General features: G+C 38.8%; 1 protein-coding gene across 2 annotated transcripts in view; it reads left to right on the plus strand.

The window, feature by feature from the left end:
* Nucleotides 1–19,715, plus strand: part of Erp44 (endoplasmic reticulum protein 44) — an 83,631-nt gene that overhangs the window by 30,786 nt on the left and 33,130 nt on the right. The window contains exons 2-4 of one of the 2 annotated variants that reach the window (XM_021160872.3): nucleotides 2,703–2,775; nucleotides 4,910–4,949; nucleotides 9,238–9,353. In XM_021160872.3, coding sequence (XP_021016531.1) covers nucleotides 2,703–2,775; nucleotides 4,910–4,949; nucleotides 9,238–9,353 — 229 coding nt within the window. The remainder of the gene's footprint in view (nucleotides 1–2,702; nucleotides 2,776–4,909; nucleotides 4,950–9,237; nucleotides 9,354–19,715) is intronic. The other variant, XM_085839305.1, reaches the window with a different exon arrangement.

Here is a 19,715-nt window from a genome sequence, read left to right on the forward strand (position 1 = left end):
AAACAACCCTGAGATTCCACCTCACACCAGTCAGAATGGCTAAGATCAAAAATTCAGGTGACAGCAGATGCTGGCGAGGATGTGGAGAAAGAGGAACACTCCTCCATTGTTGGTGGGATTGCAAGCTTGTACAACCACTCTGGAAATCAGTCTGGCGGTTCCTCAGAAAATTGGACATAGTACTACCGGAGGATCCAGCAATACCTCTCCTGGGCATATATCCAGAAGATGTCCCAACCGGTAAAAAGGACACATGCTCCACTATGTTCATAGCAGCCCTATTTATAATAGCCAGAAGCTGGAAAGAACCCAGATGTCCCTCAACAGAGGAATGGATACAGAAATTATGGTACATTTACACAATGGAGTACTACTCAGCTATTAAAAAGAATGAATTTATGAAATTCCTAGCCAAATGGATGGACCTGGAGGGCATCATCTTGAGTGAAGTAACACAATCACAAAAGAACTCACACAATATGTATTCACTGATAAGTGGATATTAGCCCAAAACTTAGGATACCCAAGATATAAGATAGTTTAATTTCTTAGTAACTCCTATTGACTTTGAGTACTTTTTCAGATATTTTTCTATTCCCACACTAGTCAGCCCACTGGGCTATTGAGAAAGGAAAGACATTTTCTACCAAGAAAAACAAAGCTTAATAGAAGTGGGCTTGGTCAAAGGATGATTGTGTAGTAGCTTAAAAGAGGGCACCTAGGTAGAGTAGGCTGTGTGTACAGAGAGAAGCAAGAAATGGGGCATAGTTGAGACAGGATCTAGGTGGCTTTTAAGTACTGGCTTTGCTAGCCAGACAGGTTGCCTTGGAGGAAGATAGGGAGGGAGGGTAACTAAGGAAAGATTCTGTGCTTCCCATAAGTACCCCAGTTTTAAAAACCCTTTAGGTAATGCTGAAGAAGTTCCTACTATTGGAAGCTTTTAAAAAATACTGTTCCCTCTCCCTCTCATTTTTTTTCCTACATGAATTCCACTTGGTGTGGAGGTAGAGGACACCTTGTGAGAGTTCTGTCTTTCTACTATATGGGTTCCAGAGATTGAATTTAGGCCATTAAGCTTAGTGGCAAATTCATTTTAACCACTGAGCCATCTGACTAGCTCTATTTAAAGATTTTTAAATACTGAGTTTTGTGCAACAGCCAAAAGAATGCCCTTTCTTTTATACAAATATGTCACTATACATCTCAGATGGAATTGCTCAATAGCTGATAAACCTAATGTGTGTTGAAGAGATTATCTAATAAGTCGTGGAATATGGTTAGAGAAAGCTCTCCATTGTTGCATTAACAACAAAGTGATATAGTGAACTGAAGGGAATAACTTGTACAATACTTTTGAGTCTGTGTCTATACTTACATATGTTGTCTGTTACATTTGTAATATTTCACTATTAGACACTGTGTTCTCCATGACTATTAAGATCTGCTATTTAAAATTGTCCCCTCCCATCTGTCTGCCTGTGTGCATGTGTGTGTTTCTAGTTTATTTTTCAAAAGTTGAAATGTTTACTTCAACTATAGTGACTCCTCACTTCCCTTTGCCCGGGGCCCACTTGTCTTTATTTCTTGTGAACTCTGCATTTGAAGCATAAAATTGTTTGCCCCTGAGAGTCTTTATTTAGCCCAGGGCTGGTAGAAAGAGAAGTAATCTGCCAGTCTGGTAGAGTTGATGAAAATTCAAGCAAAGTTTCCATACTGCACATTAATAGAAATGTTAATGCTAATAGGAAACCCCCTCTACTCCCCAGAGGGAAGAGAGCCTTGGGTTGGAGGCATTTTCTTGCTTTGGGTTCTTGTAACAAACCCAGCTGAATGCCAGTCTCATCTGTTGCATATGTTCTAGTACAGTGTTTTTAAACAGGTATTCCATAGCATCAACATGCCTGCTGCCTGACTGTCTGTCTAAAATTGAGTCATTGGTGAGTTACTAAACTTTGAAATGTCATGTTATAAGAAATAAGTGTTCATGTAGTAGCGTCCAAAGGAGTATCTATCTGGCAGTATTTAGTATTTGACTAAACTCTGACGTTAGTGTTCACTTACTGTAAAGCAGTGATTCAGTGGATGGGTTTTCATGTGTAAATTCTGCTTTGAACAGAAGATCCCCTGGGCAGTAGATACATTGAGTTAAAGATGGAACTTAAGAATAAATATTACATACTAAATAAACTGAGTAAAACTTTGCTACTTTGGTTTAAAATTTGATCTTTTCTCTGCATTGCAGTTGTTAGGTTAGATTCTCTTTGACAAGCTAGAACTTGGATTTCCACATTAAAGAGAAAGTGAAAACATTATTTTTCTTGGGGTAGCTGACACATAACACATCATTATCACAGACAGTGAAAGCAGTACGAGGCTGTCCAGGCAGGTCCTCCAGGCTCTGTCTGAGATGCATGCTGGTTAGAGTCACTGAGCTTAGTTTTATATCAGCACTTTCAGAATGGCTGAATAAATTCATGATTTTCCTAGTTATTTACAAACCATTTGGAAGTATAAGAATTCTCTGACCAATTTTTAGGCTGGGGAAGTTAATATTTTATTGGTCTAATGAAGGTTAGAATAGCTAATAATGATTAAATCAATTGATAAATGATTTTCTAAAAACAAGTAGAGCCAACTTTATTACTGTTTTAGACTGCTTTATTTTTTATGGAATTGTTAATTTTACATTTTTAAATTTTCAGGTAACTTCAATTTTTACACCTATAACAGCTGAAATAGCAAGTCTTGATTCAGAGAATATAGATGAAATTTTAAGTAAGTATCTTGATTTTTTTTAAAAACTTTGTTTTCTTCTCTATAAATAATTTATAAATAAAATTTCAATTATCTATAGTAGATAACAAGCTGGGATTCTGGCTCATTTCACTGATTGCATAAAAGTACTTTAGGTTTTGATTATTAGTAAAATTTCTTAAAGTGTGTCCTTCTTTCTTGTTTTCTAAGACATCTAACTTGTTTGTTTGTCTTTGTGTAGATAGCATTTCTGACAGTGCATGAGGTGTCTCATAAGGCCTGCAGTTGTCACTTTACACTCTGAATATTAAGAGCCATAGAGAAGAGCCAAGAATTTCTTTCTTTCATTTTAATTAAATGACTTATTCACCCATCTTTTTTATAACATCTAGTTAAGTTCAGTAATTGTTATACTGACTGTATTATTTGCTGATACTGTAATTATAGATAGAATTAACTTGGGGGATATTTTGATTTTTATAGATACTAAAGAAAAGGTCAAGGCATGGTTGATATGGTGGATGATTACAATATAGGAGATTTTAAAATGTCTGCAGTGTCCATAAATCCTACTTCTTTAAAAAAACAAAACAAAACAAACTAAAACCAAAAATGCCATGTCACTGGTTTGCATATGACCAAACCCAAAAGTATTTGAGATGAAGAGGAAATAAAATTACCTACATTGGTTTATGTTTGTGGAGCTTTAACTGTCAAAAGACGCTATTGCCACCTCATGAGCTCTCTAGAGCAGCATCTATATACCAGGTCTTATTACTCTCAGTGCTGCTTGGGCAGCTCCAGTTCCTGGCAGAAGCTGCTGGACCGCACCTAATTTACATTTCTGTAAATTCCTGTGTGGTGGTGGAGCTTCTGATCCAGAAACCAGTTTGTGAATCACAGCTTGAGTAACGTGCAAGTGAACCAAAAATGTGAGAGGTAAAGGGGAAGGAGCCTGAAGTTAGCACTTTTCTCATCCCTGTCACCGTCCGGATTCTGAAACAGCTTTGTGTATTGTTCTCATGAGTTCTGAAAGAGGTTGTTGTCGTTATTATTAAATTTGTTTATCATTTTACAACCCAGTATCAGTCCTTCCTCTCCTAGTACCCCCTCATGCAAGTCCCCTTAGAAGGAGAAGTCCCTCTCTGGGTGTCAACCCCCCACCCCCCAGGCCTCCTCTCCCCATATATACACACATCGAGTCACTGAAGGACTAGGCACATCCTCTCCCACTGATGTCAGACAAGGTTGTCCTTTTAGAGGTATGGAATCCACAGGCAGGCAACAGGCTCAGGGACAGCCCCTGCTCCACTTGTTTGGGGGACCTGAATGATGACTAAGCTGCTCATCTGCTACATATGTTCAGGGGGGCCTCGGTCCAGCCCTTGCCCACTCTTTGGTTGGTGATTCAGTGTCGGGGAGTCCCTGTCCTCTTTAGGTCCCTCATTTTTTCTCCCAAGCTCTATCGACTGTTTGGGTGGATCTCTGCATCTCTTTCCATTGTGGAGCCTCTCAGAGGACAGTTATGCTAGGTTCCTGTCTGCAAGCGTAACAAACAGAATATCTATTATTAATAGTTTCAGGATTGATTCTTGCCCATGGGATGGGTCTCAATTTCAGGCAGTCACTGGTTGGCCATTTAAGTTTTTCTGAGTTGGGTTTAATCAAAAGAAGCAATAGTGTGTCTTTCTCGAGTCCTTACATCCTAAGATTCAAACAATGGTGAGATTTTGTGTGAACGGAGTATTAAGTGGGTAGGAACTAGGAAAAGTGGATTTTATAATGCAGCAGGTAGATGTCTGAGAATGAGACATAGGTAATTGATCAGATCTCTTCAGGGAAGAATTCACCTTGTAGAACTGGTTCCCAGTTACTATGTGTATGAAATATTTAAAAATGGATTATTAAGTAAGCTCCAGGCGATCTTCCTTTACAAGGATGGATTGCTGAGTTTACATTTCGACCCAGGAGGGGGTAGAGAAAGGGTTAAGTTATATATAAGCCAACCTTTCTGTATGGCTTTCTGGATGAGTGGTAACTATTATCTCAAAGCTTTAATTGACTGTTTATAAATGGAAAATATCATGATAAAAATTGTATTTTTAAGTATGTCAATATAGACACAAATAACTTTGGTTTTGTTTTTTAATTTCAGATAATGCTGATGTTGCTTTAGTAAATTTTTATGCTGACTGGTAAGTAATCTTGTTTTAATTTGGGGCTGGTTTCCCTTTCCACCTCTCTTTTCTTCTTTCCTTCTTTTCTATTTTCTCTGTATATGAGAATAGGGCACAGAGTAGAAGTCAGGATATAGGCGTGGCAAGTTTATAAGAATAATGTTGATATTTTTCAACTTACACACTTTTTTCCAGGAGGCCTGTAGTTCTTGCTCTAAATCAGATCTTGTCTTTTGACTTTATATGGTACCTGGGACCATTTACTTCCATTTACTTGAGGTTGGTTGTCCCTTATCTGAAGTGCTTCGGCTCAGAATTGTTTCAATGTTTTGGAACATGTACATAGACTTTTAACACTTGAGTGTCTTTAATTAAAAAATCCAAAGCCTAAACAATTCCAATATCTGAAACTTTATCGTTTGCAATTTCAGACTTTCAAATTAGAAATGTTCAATTTAGGTATTGTTTTTTAATCTGAGGTGCCCTACCAAACGGACTTTGAGGGCAGAAACAGTGTCTTACTAGTATTCCCAGAATCTAGAACTTAAGGTTGAAGTCTGCTAAAGAATAACTGAAGATGAATTTGAAACGTGGGCATCGTTGCTTTCATCTACTCCCTACAAGGGTTATTATCTGCCAGCTGCCACCTCTCTGTCTGGGCTATGGCCCTGTATTACCTTAGTTTCCTGTGACAGTCTCCTCCACTGGCTTTCTGTGCCTCTAGTCTTACATGTTTCCAAATATTCTCTGCAGTATAAGGCAGAGTTTATATACTCTGGATTTATATATTTTCATATTATGCGGTTTTACAATATTCTCTGCAATATTAGGCAGATTTCTTCCCTATAGGACAGATTAATTACGTTCACAGTGTACCTTAAATCTCCTTAATTTTTAGGTTAAAATGTAAGCCCCTTGTCTTGACCTAGAAGGCCCCTCATGTTGCATCTTTTGTTTCTGCTTTCATGTTCTGCTTGCCACTCCAAGCTTTCCTCAGTTTCTGTGAAAATGTGTTCTCTCACACTGATCTCCTGCTGTCTTCCCAACCTGGGAGTCACTTCTTGTTCTCACTCACTTCTTTTCTTGTTAACCACCTTTCAAATCTTGGGTTAAGAGCCACTTTGTTCCAGTCATCTTTATATATCAGTGTTCCTACCTTCTTCTTAAGTCTGATTAGGAAACCTTGTATATGTCCAGTTTGCAATATAATAATAATTCAGCATTTGAGTTTTTAATTTTACTATTGTATAAAGATTTTATCCATTCAATAGAAACTGGACTTTAAATTGTGACTCTGAGCTAGTGACATGCAGTGTGTATTCTGCCTGTGGCACACTGTGATGACAAGGTCTAGCTCCCAAGCAGAAGGGGTCATGAGGGTGAGAAACTAATATTCTGCACTGCGCTGTTTCTGAGCTGTGCTGTCTGGAGGGTAGGCATAGTTAATGCATTTTCGCCTTAAGATATTTTCAGTTCACATTAGACTCCTTGGATTTAGTTCTTTTGTCAGTCAGGAAGCATCTGTATTTCCCGTAGTCCAGGCTTACCCGGCTGAGGCCCTATTCCCAAATACCATCTTTGCTTTGTGGAGACAGTTATCATAACTGCACTTTAAAATGCCATTCTTAGGCACTTACATGCCTCATAAGCACATACCGGTGACTCCTGAGTGAATGCTGATGTTTGATACTAGTGTTTAAAGAACTTGAATAAAAAGTTGAAGATACACAGAAAAATACTGTTTATAAAGTGTATAATGGAGTTATAATTTTTAAAGGCAAATTAGGATTAATGGTAGTCATACCACTTGGTAGAAGATTATCTAGGCCAAACTTTACAGGTAAGGATGACCTGATCAGATTGTAGCACAGGGCAAATTAGAATGCAGCGTTCTTGCCCGAGGAATTCTCAGTACATGTGCTAACTTTGTTGCAAAATATGAGTTGGAAAAGTGGACTGTGGCAGTTACTTGAGAAAGCATACTACCTAAAGAATGTCCTCCACTATTAATGGTGAATGAGTGCTCCTGTTTTTAATGGAGAAAACTTGAGTAATTTGCTGACAGGCTTGCTGTGTTTGCTTTCAGAGGTTAGACTTCGTTCTCTTAGTTGGCTCTCTTACGTAACTGCCTGGAACTACTGCAATGCCTCAGAGTAGTAAACTGCATTGGTGTTTAGTAAAGCTGGGAGTGTGGCAAACTCTACATACATTGTTTTAAGCTCGGGATTGTCCTGCAGGTAGGCATTGTAATTCCTGTTTTAGATTTAGAAAGTTGAGGTTCAGAAAGACCATCTGCTTAATAAGTGGTGGATCTGAGATTTAAAGTCAGGTGTGTCTAAACCTAAAGGTTATTTCTTCCCCACTAAATCATAATTGTAAAGGACCCCAAAGTCCTCTGTAGTTGATTTGTTAAGGATTGTTTAAGCCCTAGATTGGAGATTATGTTCAGAAGACCATGAGACTCTATCATAGGTCTATTGGTTTTATTGTGTTACCTGTGTAAAGGTAGCATGTACATGTACATGAAGCTGCTCTGATACTAGAATTGACCTGTTATTTCACTTTCCCCTTTAAATTTTTAGTAGATAAAATGATACTATTTTAAACATGAATCTGCTTTAAAACCTAACTGGACAGCATAACTGAACAGTCCAGAGAACTCTTGATATGAGTCTTCCTTTGCTCCTAAGCCAGACGCCTTCCATCAATTCTTTACTAGACCACATCTAAAGTTTTCAGAACCACAGTCAAGCCTTGTCTTTGCCTTCTTCTGCCCTCTACCTAGTCTATTTTCAGAAAATTTTAAGTACTCACAGACCTGGGGTTCCAGTTGCTCTAGCTTTTGAATTTATCAGCTTGCTCATTAACAGACATCTATTGAATGCTTGTTAGAATATGTGGTCAAATAAGACACGGTCCATAATGTGCACAGACCCTACCTACCTATCCCAGACGGGAGATTTAAGATGCTAAAGAGGAAAGAACCACTTGAAAGCAGGACTCTGAAGATACAGACTGTGTCTCCTTGATATATTCTAGGACATCTCCTTAGGGAGTCAGGTGAGTAGGCTAGAGAGAAATAGAAGAAGAAATAGGGAGGGGGTATAATTCTGCATCCTTGCATATATTCTTTATGGATTGTTGCCAATATATGTAAGATACAGATGGATTAGAATTTATGGGCTTCTTCAAGACACTGTCTTGGTACATAAGGGCAATTATAGTCTTACCATATCCTCGATACCTTTTCCCATGAAGTGTCCATTTTCCCCAGCTGGTTATGTGTGTACACTTTGTTTTCTTTCCCCCTCAGGTCCATTTAATCACCCACACTAAGTATTTCTGAAATGGTTGGCCTAATGAGGAGCAATTAGGATTAGAAGTAACAGTTTCCTGAAGTAATTGTAGCTATTTTGCCTGACTTTTAAATAGGTATTGGGGGTTGGGGGAAGAAACATGGTCAAGAAGTCTTTAGGAATTTTATTTTTTTATTTTTATTTATTTATTTGGTTTTTCCAGACAGGGTTTCTCTGTGTAGCCTTGGCTGTCCTGGAACTCACTCTGTAGACCAGGCTGGCCTCGAGCTCAGAAATCTGCCTGCCTCTGCTTCCCAAGTGCTGGGATTCTAGGCGTGCGCCACCACTGCCTGGCCAAGGAATTTTAATATTTACTTCTGGATGTAGTATGTTTATATGTTTACAGATACAAAGGCCTATTTTAATGTGAGGATATACTTTAAAGAGAAAACACTAATTATATGCCATATATTCTTTTGTAAGAACTGTTTTATTTAGTATGTTAACTAGTGTCTGAGATTGATGAAGTAGCCACATGTCTGTAATAAACTAAGTATATAATAAACTAATGAAGTACCCAGCATTTGCAATAAACTCACAGTTCCAGTAACATGGAAATGTGTTCATTGTCCAGAGAAACTGACCTCTGTTTTTCTGTAAACACTCAAATCTTAGCAGTGTGGGTTAGAGGCCTGCTGCAGGCCTGGGTCATGGCCTCTGTGAGGGCCCATAGCTATATGCGCCATAACACTGGCAGTTAGTTAATCATAAGGCGGAACAACAAACCAACTTGATACTTTACACAGCATTCAGTTACAGAGAACATTCTTTGAATTCAAGTTGTTTTCCTCTCACTCACTGACAGACTTCAGAACCATGATGAAATTGAAGGTGTGATTGTCTCACACATTGTCTATTGAACGGATTCTAAACATCAATGAGTGATAACTGACGTACGATCCTGTGTCTTCTGGGTTTCCCTGCTAATTGGTGTGCTTGTCTGTGTGTAGGTGTCGTTTCAGCCAGATGTTGCATCCAATTTTTGAGGAAGCATCTGATGTCATTAAGGAAGAATATCCAGATAAAAATCAAGTAGTGTTTGCCAGAGTTGATTGTGATCAGCACTGTAAGTAACTGAGCAGGAAGGCTGGAAGAAATTGTCCTGACCCTCCTCTGCACATGCACAAACTTTTTATTTTTTCAAATGCCCTGGTTTCAGAGAAGATGAAATCTAAAAGGGATTGGAACCTAGTATAAATTTCTAATATCTCATCTTTTCATGTTGCCTATGTAACATTTGTGGGATTTTGCTTTGTTTTAATTAAGATACAGCAGTTCAAATATATAGGTAGCAAATTATAACTAACTACATTTTCTACCAAAGCAAACGCTAAAATCAATAAATACAATTGAACTATAGTTTTGGAAGACAAGTGGGGATTTTTGTTTCTCTGAGAAACATGCAAAAATATAATATTCGATTTAAATAAGACTAAAATATGGTACTTGTTTAAAATAAGACAGTGTCAGATTTTTTGTGTTTCTATTTGTTATTTTAAAGATTATTCGAAGACTGGCTTTGTATTTGAAGTGTAATGAGCTGCAATCAGTATTAAATTATTAAAAAAAGATTTTGGTTAGTCTCTCTAAAAATCTATTTTCTTGAATTTTGCTTGTCTGTGTGGAATGCACTGTGTAAGCTCTGCTTTTTAATATAAATAGCAGTATTTTCTAAGTTGAACTAATGAGCTAGCAGTTGGTGCTCCTCCCAAGTGCTCTGTACCCAGCCTTCTCTTCTCAGAGCACCAAATGAGTTGACCTAGGTAGGTCTCGTGTTGAATGGAGTCTTAGCTCATCTCAGCATCAGCAGCACTGTGAGTTCCTCAGTCAGCACTTTCTCTCTTTCTTGTGCTCCCAGTTGTGGAGACTTAACAACTTAGTAATCTTTATATGTCATACATTTGACAGTTTCTAGAAGACATCAACTCATTACAAGCCTGGTTGTATTGAGTTCTTGGAAAGTTACTATACACAAAGCCAGCTCCTATTCTGCAAATTTCCTGCCCTTTATACTTGACCTACTGATTGTTGTTATTCTGCTCTTGAACATATGGTCGAACTGTCTGTCTGTCTGACTCCAGTTTTCCAAGCAAAGAAACAGAAATAAAGTGCCTTAAGCAGTGTTGCACAGCTTAGTATACATTAAGTCGGAATTAGAATCCTGGTCTGACCACATGCTTCTTCTACAGAGCAGTTTTCCTCTTTTCTGTCCCATTCAGAGAACATTTTGAGGATTTGCTGGCACTGTTCAATGCTGTATACAAAAGCATTTTCTAACAGCTTCTCATTTCAAACATGCTGTTTTCTGTTAGGATTCACGGCTGGATTAAGTAAAGAGAGCAATAAGACTAAGACGTAGGTAGAAGCATAGATGGTGTCTCCATGCTGCTTTCCTCCTGCCCTGCCCCTGACAGCAAGCCAGGCGTGGAGTGGACTCAGCATTCAGATCTTCCTGTTCTTTTGTATTTAATTAGAGGTTACAATGCAAATGAGTCTCGGAGTCCCTACCAGCAGTGATTTTGAATCATTGTACTTTCAAACTCGCAGTTGTGGGGGAGAGAATTAGTTATTTCTGTGATTGAACTGACTACGTCCATCATTTATGTTATATTTTAGACAGATAGCTTCTTTTAAAAAAATAAATAAAACTGCAGCTTTCTGTCACCTACTGTTTTTTTTTGAGATTTATTAGTATTTTTTATTTATTTCATGTATATGAGTACACTGTAGCTGTTTTCAGACACACCAGAAGAGGGCATCAGATCTCATTACAGATGGTTGTGAGCCATCAGTGGTTGCTAGGAATTGAACTCAGGACCTCTGGAAGAGCGGTCAGTGCTCTTAACTGTTGAGCCATCTTACCAGCCCCAAATAACTTCTAAAATAAATTACATTATTACAAGTTTCTTGTTATTGAGGAACTTTCCCAATACAGCCATAGTACAGATGTTTCTAACCCATTATTGTTTACTCTTGAAAGTTATATCTGCCAGCAATACCTCTCTTGGGGATATACCCATAAGATGATCCAACTGGTAATAAGGACTCATGCTCCACTATATTCATAGCAGCTCTATTTATAACAGCCAGAAGCTGGAAAGAACCCAGATGTTCCCCAACAGAGGAATGGATACAGAAAATGTGGTACATTTACACAATGCAGTGCTACTCAGCTATTAAAAACAATGCATTTATGAAATTCTTGGGCAAATGGATGTATCTGGAGGATATCATCCTGAGTGAGGTAACCCAATCACAAAAGAAGTCACTTGATATGCACTCACTGATAAGTGGATATTAGCTCAGAAACCTAGAATACCCAAGATACAACTTCCAAAACACAAGAAAATCAAGAAGGAAGACCAACGCGTGGATACCTCATTTGTCTCTAGAGTAGGGAATAAAATACCCATGGAAGGAGTTGCAGAGACAAAGTTTGGAGCTAAGACGAAAGGATGGACCATCCAGAGACTGCCCCACCTAGGGGCCTATCCCATAATCAGCCACCAAACGCATACGCCAGCAAGATTTTGCTGAAAGGACCCTGATATAGCTGTCTCCTGTGAGGCTATGCTGGGGCCTGGCAAATACAGAAGTGGATGCTCACAGTCAGCTATTGGATGGAACACAGGGCCCCCAGTGTAGGAGCTAGAGAAAGTACCTAAGAGCTGAAGGGGTCTGTAACCCTATATGTGGAACAATATGAACTAATCAGTACCCCCAGAGCTCGTGTCTCTAGCTGCATATGTAGTAGAAGATGGCCTAGTCAGCCATCATTGGGAAGAGAGGCCCCTTGGTATTGAAAACTTTATATGCCCCAGTACAGGGGAACGCCAGGGCCAAAAAGTGGGAGTGGGTAGGTAGGGGAGTGCGGGGGAAGGGTATGGGGGACTTTTGGGATAGCATTTGAAATATAAATGAAGAAAATACCTAATTAAAAAAAAGAATCCAGGAGGCATATTCTGTTAAAAGTGAAAATTCACTTGTAACACTGGCATGCAAGCAAAGCAAGAGATCCAAAACACTTAGTCAGAGCACTAACAGAGTCCACAACAAACTATTTACCCAAAATCCCAAGATTTGCATTTAACCACTGGAATAAATTGACCCAAGTGGATCAGTGGTGTTTCTGTGGTCACCAGTGTGTATATGAAATCTTTATCACATATGTGACTTTCAGATATTTTTGTCATCTTGTAGGTTGTCTTTTTAGTTTGTTGGTTATGTCTTCATGCATAGTTTTGTTCCCTCAATCTTGTTGTAGTCTAATTTATCTGTTTGTACATATTAATTTTTTGGCCATGTTTTAGGTATCATAGCTAAGAAATCACAGCAAATTCAGTGTCAGTAAGCTCTCCTATACTTTGTTTTCCAATCTTAGGCCTTACGTTTAGGTCTTTGGTACTATTTGACTTAATTTTTATGTGTGGAGTAAGGTAAAGTCTAGGTTTATTTATGAGCATATACGATATCCAGGCTGTCTGGAACCATTTGTTGAAGAGATCTCCTCCTGCTCTGATTAGATGGTGCTGATTTGCTTATAAGACAGTGGTCGATGGTGTATGTGGTTGTTTATTTCCAGGTTCTCTCTTCAATACCATGATCTCTGTCAGACAGTTTTATTGTAACTCTGTGATAATGCTTGAAATATGGAAATATGTGATACTTCAGCTTTGTTCAGGATTGCTTTTTGTTGTTTTCAGTTTTTTTTATTCTACTTATTTGTTTTCTTTTTATGTATTGTGCATACCATAACATGCATATTGAGGTCAGAGGACAATTTGGAGCAATCTGTTCTCTCCTACCACCATGTGAGTCTTGGGGATTAAACTCAAGGTGTCAGGCTTGGTTATAATCCTCTTTCTCCCCTCTCCCCACTTTGACACATTTATAACATAAAATATTCTTAGCTTATTTCCCCCTTCCCTCTCTACCCTCTGTCCCTCTAATTCCCCCAGACTCCACTCATGGCCTCTTTTTCTTTAATTATTGTTACCTATATATGTGCAAAAATATATAAGTGCAATGTGCTGAGTCTGTTGAGTTTAGGGTTGACCATCTGATGCTGGGTAACCAATTAGGGAACTCGTCTCTGAGGAAGACTAATTTTCCTTCTTTGAACTGTCATTAATTGCCTGTAACTCTTTGTCTAAGGAGTGGGGTCCCATGAGTATCCCCTTTCTATGATAGTATGTCCATTTGGTGTTTTCAATGTTTAGGTCTTATTTAGCAGCCATATTGCTCTAGCTATCAGATATAGCTTCCTTGTTGTTTCTAGGAGACCATCTTACAGCAGGCTTCCTAGTCCTTTGGTTTTTACTACTTTTCTGTTTGCTCTTCTACAGTGTCATGTGGACATTGGGTATAAGAGCTGTGTTGTAGCTGTAGCCATTGCCCTTTGGTTTTTGTTTGTTTGTTTGTTTGTTTGTTTGAGAGGGTCCCTCTAAGTAGCCCAGGCTACCCTGGGGCTTAATATGTAGCTCAGCATCAGATGGTCAACCCTAAAATCACTCATACAAGAAACTGTCAACAGACTCAGCACATTGCATTTATATATTTTTGCACATGTATAGCCCAGCCTTGAATTTGTAATCATCCTACTTAAATCTTCAAAGTGCTGGGGTTGTAGACCTGTGGCATCACACCGAGTTTAAATGGCTTTGCAAGGGCATGTCCTGAATTTTAAAATATCTTTTTTAGATTTTTTTATGTGTATGAATTTTTATCTTCCTGTATGTAGGTAGGTAGGTAGACCATGTGTGTGTATAGTTTCTGTAGACTTCAGAAAAGGGAGACAGATCTCTTAGAACTGTTGTTAGGGCTGTCTGTAGACCACCATGTAAGTGTGGGGAACTGAGGTCAAGTCTCTGCAAGAGGAATAAGTACTCTTAGTCACTGAGCCATCCTTCTGAGCCCATGTTATCAATTTTGATCAAATCCTACTTACTAATTTTTAATGGATCATACATTTTGTATCTTAAGTTGTCTATTCTCCCCCAATATTTCAATTTTTTTTCTGCCATGTTTTCTTCAGTACATTTCACAGTATGAACATTTCCATTTATGCCCATTGTTCATTTGGAGTTAGCTTTTATATGTGGAACAATATATGAGTTAAAGTGGGTAGGTGATCTGTTGTTGTATTTAGTTGCTAAACAGATCTGTCATTACTTGTTGGCAAAAAACCTCTGCCTCTCTTTCACTAACTGCCTTAGCATCTTTGTTGAAGTGAACTGGCCCTGTCCTTATGACTCTATTTCTGGTCCTTTTTGTACTGTTGATCTAGTGTCTACTCATCCTGCATGTTGTGAGTTGTTACAGCTTATGGAAGGTCTTGAAAACAAGCGGTGTAAATCTTCCAACTTTGTGCTTGTTTTTTCAGAGTGGCTTTGACTGTTTTAGTGGGATTGAATTTCCATGAATCCTAGAAACAGCTTGTTAGTTTCTAACAACAAAGGGGGATCCTGGGTTTCTAATTAGAGTTGACTGCATTGAGAGCAGTTTGGAAAGTTACTATTGTAGTAATCTTAAGTCTTTTGATCCACAAACATTCTTAATCTTTCAATGTATTTAAATATTTTCAGCTTCAGCAATTTTTTTCTCATTTTCCAGTCTACATATAGTACTTTGATACTCATACAACCTACATTAGACTATTTTACTTTTAGATTGATTGCATGTGTGCACATATGTGTATGTTTTCTTACTTACTTGGCTCTACCACTGCCATCTTATGTTATGACACTGTCAGTGTCCTCAGTATACTCTTGACAGATGTGACCAGCTCTCCACTGATGTCCAGGCTAGGGTAGTGACTTGTCAGATCTTGGCTCTTTCTGGCCATTTTAAAAAAAAAAATCTTTATTTTTCAGAACCTAGACAATTCCAAGAAGTATTGGTTATATAATTTGTAGAATATTTTTCAGTTTGGGTTTGTCTAGGTTCCTCCCACACTGAGGCTTTGCACATCTTTTATGAGACTTGTTTTTATTTTTCAAGACAGGGTTTCTCTGTATAGCCCTGGTTGTCCTGGAACTTGCTCTGTAGACCAGGCTGGCCTCAAACTCACAGAGATCTGCATGCTTCTGCCTCCTGAGTACTGAGATTAAAGGCATGTGCCACCACTGCCTGATGTGAGATGTATTTTTAACTATGTCTCAGTTTTTGATACTCTTATAAATGGCTTTGGCTTTTAAATTTTAAAATTTTGCATTTTTTTGTTAATATGTAGGGATTAAAATTAACACTTTTGTATTGCTTTGTGTTGAAACTTAATTCCAGCAGTTTTTAATATAGAATTTTCATAGCTTTCTAGTGAAAATAATTGTGCTCTATACAAATAAAGTCAGTTTTCCTTCCTGTGGTCAGAATCTCCTTACCATACTCTGTACAGACAAGTTCATGTGCTCGTGCTTTGGGATTAATTCTGTGGAGTCAGAGGACCCATTTCCTAGCATGGAGAATCAAGATGTCATCCTGACTCTGCACGACTCATTCTATTAGTCTCCTCTTAGGTATTCTGGGAGTGTGCTCTGGCCTGTCACTGTGCTTCACGCTGTCTGTCTTGTTCTGACTCAACTGCTTCACTCAGACGTCTCATCCAGAGTCATAGTGGTGTGTATCGGAGAGGCTCCTGTGAAGAGTTTCTAGTTAAATGAACTCGTGAGCCTGCTCATTGAGTGCTCATGTGGAGTTCAGTTTGTTCTTACATACATTGCCTCAGCTATGGTCACCACAGTCTTTTGAGTTAGCTAATGGTATTTACTCAACCAGAGCATAAGTGCCAATTCTCTGTAATGACATGTGACAGGTCCTAGAGATATAGCAAAATACACTTGTATGCTGCTTTAACTAACTCTGAAGGGGCAGTGTTAATTATTGTGACGCATTATATTAATAAGCATAGCTTACTCTGATGGGGTAGGGAAGGAAGCCTTCTCTCAGGATATGATATAAACCTGAAGGAAAAGTAGTACTTCCGTTGTAAGCTCAAGCTGTGTGGTGACAGGTAAGCGTGTGAGGAAGATCTCACTATGGTGTGGCAGGTATGCGTAAAGGTGACATCTCTCTGAGCTGAATCTTGCATAGTCCATTTGGGGAAATATTTGTAAATGCTATCTTACACTTTTCTAATGAGCCCACCTTAAGATTGATGATGAGGTGAGATTATAAAGTTGAGAAACAACAGAATTACAAGCCAAACCAGTATAGAAATAAAATGCCAATTAAAAAAACAAAGCATCACGCGGGTATTTTAAAGACGTTCTTGGGAAGGCAGTGCACCTACTCATCTCTAAACAGGTGGGGGTCTTCTCTAGAAGACTTTTTGTTGGTGCATCTTGGACATTCATTTCAGTGCATATTCCAGGAGCCACTCACTGGGTTTGCTGCTTGTTTTTCCGTGGAGCTCCTTTCCTACCCACTGGCAACTCAGACAGCGTTCTGCTCTGCCTTTAACCTCACTTCCTTATGTACCCTTCTTAGTAAGGACATTGTGTGAAAGGTTCCGTTCCGTGCTGAGGACTTGGAGGGTGGAGTAGTTCCACCCAATCGGCACTTGTGTTTCAGGAATGATCTGCACACACCCTTGTTTATCTCTGTCTGCTCTCCTCTGTGCAACTGAAAGGGTTAGCATATGAGCTGGACTTCCATCAGGAAGCCCATCTACTGTTTCATTTTATTGCAACCCCAATGTAGAACTTATATTTCATCTTAAGCTCCTAAAATTTTTCATTTGAAAATGAAGTCATGGCTACTAGAAAAGAAACAGAAATTGAGCTCAGTCCCATCCCAACTGTCTCTGTCCCCGAGCTGACAGGAACAGGTAGCCTTACTGGTCCTACGGAAGAGCACGATGTCAGGTCTTGTTTTTGCCATTATTCTGACAGTTACCCTCCTCTTCTCTGTCTAGAGGACTTGGGAAACTACATCTCTAATCAGGATATATGCTGTTGTGTATCCTTTAGATGGGGTGGCAAGAATCTCAGCTTCTTATACTATACCAAGGAGCTGCACACTGACACATGGTTTTGGTGTATATGCTATTTGCTGGAGGTCTAAGGCTTTCCTAAGGGTTTGTCCTGTGTAAACAGGAGCAGTATTGGACGTAGTCACATTAGTTACAGTGGTAGCAATGAAATAGAAGGCCACGTGTGCTGGCACGTATGCTCAACCTCAGCATTTCAGAGGCAAAGCAGATGAATCTCTGTGGGCTCAAGGCGAGCCATATAGTTTATTAGCCTACACTGGGGATTCCAGGCTATGCATCCAGGCTAGGATACATAGTAAAATATTGTCTCAATAAATAAATCAGTAAAATGTGAGCCTTGTAAGACTATGGGCCTCACCTCTGTAGTGGTCTTTACCAACTCTGGTATCTAGCAGGTAGACTTGTTCACTTCTGGTAATTGAATAGATGAATGGATTATTGAATGCCCACCAATAACTGGAGCATGACAGATACACTGGTACTTTAAGTTGGTTATCTCAGGTCTCTAACAGTACATGTGAGGAGTTTCTTCTGTATTTTTCCACATCTAACTCTTCATTGATTATAAGGAACTATTTTATCTCCACATGCAGAAATTATTGTGTGTTTTACAAGGAAGGAACATTCATTCAGAATCTCGTGTGACTCATGCGAGCTGAGTCAGCTTTTACATGTTTCCACACAGTGAGTGACTGCACACTTGCCTGTTTGACTGGCTGGAGAATTTGCTTTATTCTCAATTAAAATGTCACTGCTGGTTAAGTAGGTTTTATTCAAGGTCAGCAAGGTAAAAACTAAAATATTAATAGTGGTTTTTCTGTAGAGGCTAGGAATAGTTAATAATGGTGGCTGGATTACAAGTGATTAGTTTTCTTTATAGTTTTTTTCTAAAAGCATTTGTCAAATATGCATATTTTGTATCTCCATGTATATGTGTGTATGCACATGCTTCAAACATACTCTTGCCTCTACTGCAGAACATGAATCTATGTCATCTGCAGTCTCCTCATTTGAGAGTGTGGGAATATAATTCACTATTCTGATGTTAGTGCTGCCTTTCCATATGGAAGGTCCTGTCAGTCTGCCCCTGGTGGGACCAGGTTCTCTACTGACCTCCAGTGGCTAGAGTCTGTATGGCATTAAGCAGGGACACTCAGTGTTTGTTGGTCAGTGCAGAATCATCTACCCTCCCATTAGCATTTTTTTGGAATGCTCTCTGTCCTTGAATTAGACAATATGCTACCATATACTCAAGTTACTCTTATCTGTCTGTCTTCCAGTACTACTTGAACCTTCCTTATTTAAAATTAAGCTTTTATGAGACCTGTACATAAATCCTGCATAAAGAACGCCAAAAATATAATTAGCTCATGTGTGTAAGACAGAATTCTGTTGGTCCCGGTAAAAATAGTTGGAAAATAAACAACTATATAGAAAACCACCCAGCACTGCATTACTCGGGAAAGTAAGCCTCAAGGCCACTTAATGTTTCTGTCTGGAGTTTTATTTTGGTGGTGTTTCTTGGGGAGGACGCTTGTTTTAGGGCACTATGGTTTGAGAATAGGAAGAGATACGGAAACAGCAGTTGTCCTTTTCCTGGGTTCTGCAGTGAGAACCTTCTGATGAAACCATATGCCTCCTTGGACTGACCTGGATATAATAATAGTGGGCCATAGCTGGGACAAGAGCATGACATACTTGCCCCATTTGGAACCCTCCTGGGTATTGTGAGACAGGTAGGAGGAATTCATCAAGGAAAACTTAGTGACCATTGAAGAAAAGTACATGCTAATTTTCTAGTCAGGAAGTTATTAACCTCCTGAAATTTCTAATTCCTTTGACATTCATTTTAACATTTGATCTATCTAGTTAATTTTTTAAAAAGCATTTATTATACCCCTGAAGTCATTCTTTGTTACATTGTTAAAATGTTAAGCTGTAATTATTTTAAAATCACGTTTGGCCAAAGCTTATGAACAGTCACCTTTCTGTCTGGACTTATTGATCAATGTAATTTTAAGGGTTTTTCTTCTTAATAATTAAAAATTACCTCATTGTGCAGCACACCTGCTGCCGTGATGTTTGAGAATTAACTCACTGACTAGTCTCCTAATAGCCTTCAAATATTAGTTAACTTTTTTCTTCATAACCAGATTTTTAAGGCAGCCTGATGGTTAGAATGGCAGAGTATGGAAACAGGCTCTGGCAGCCTATACCAGGAGTCCAGCAGCAGTTCTTTACAGTACTTCTGTTTCTGCTGGGTGAATATTTTCAAAGTCCAACCCCATAGCTATCTGGCCAAGCTATCACAGACAGGATAGCATTCAAATGCTGTTAATAGAACTGCAGGCCCTCAGGGTCTCTCTGATCTTAGTATCCTCTGCTGTATAAAACCTTTTTCTTTTAGTGTATTAAGTTTTCATTACACTCATTGATTTA

Source organism: Mus caroli, unplaced genomic scaffold, assembly GCF_978045245.1.
Source record: "Mus caroli unplaced genomic scaffold, Mus_caroli_1 scaffold_6, whole genome shotgun sequence".
NCBI lineage: Eukaryota > Metazoa > Chordata > Mammalia > Rodentia > Muridae > Mus > Mus caroli.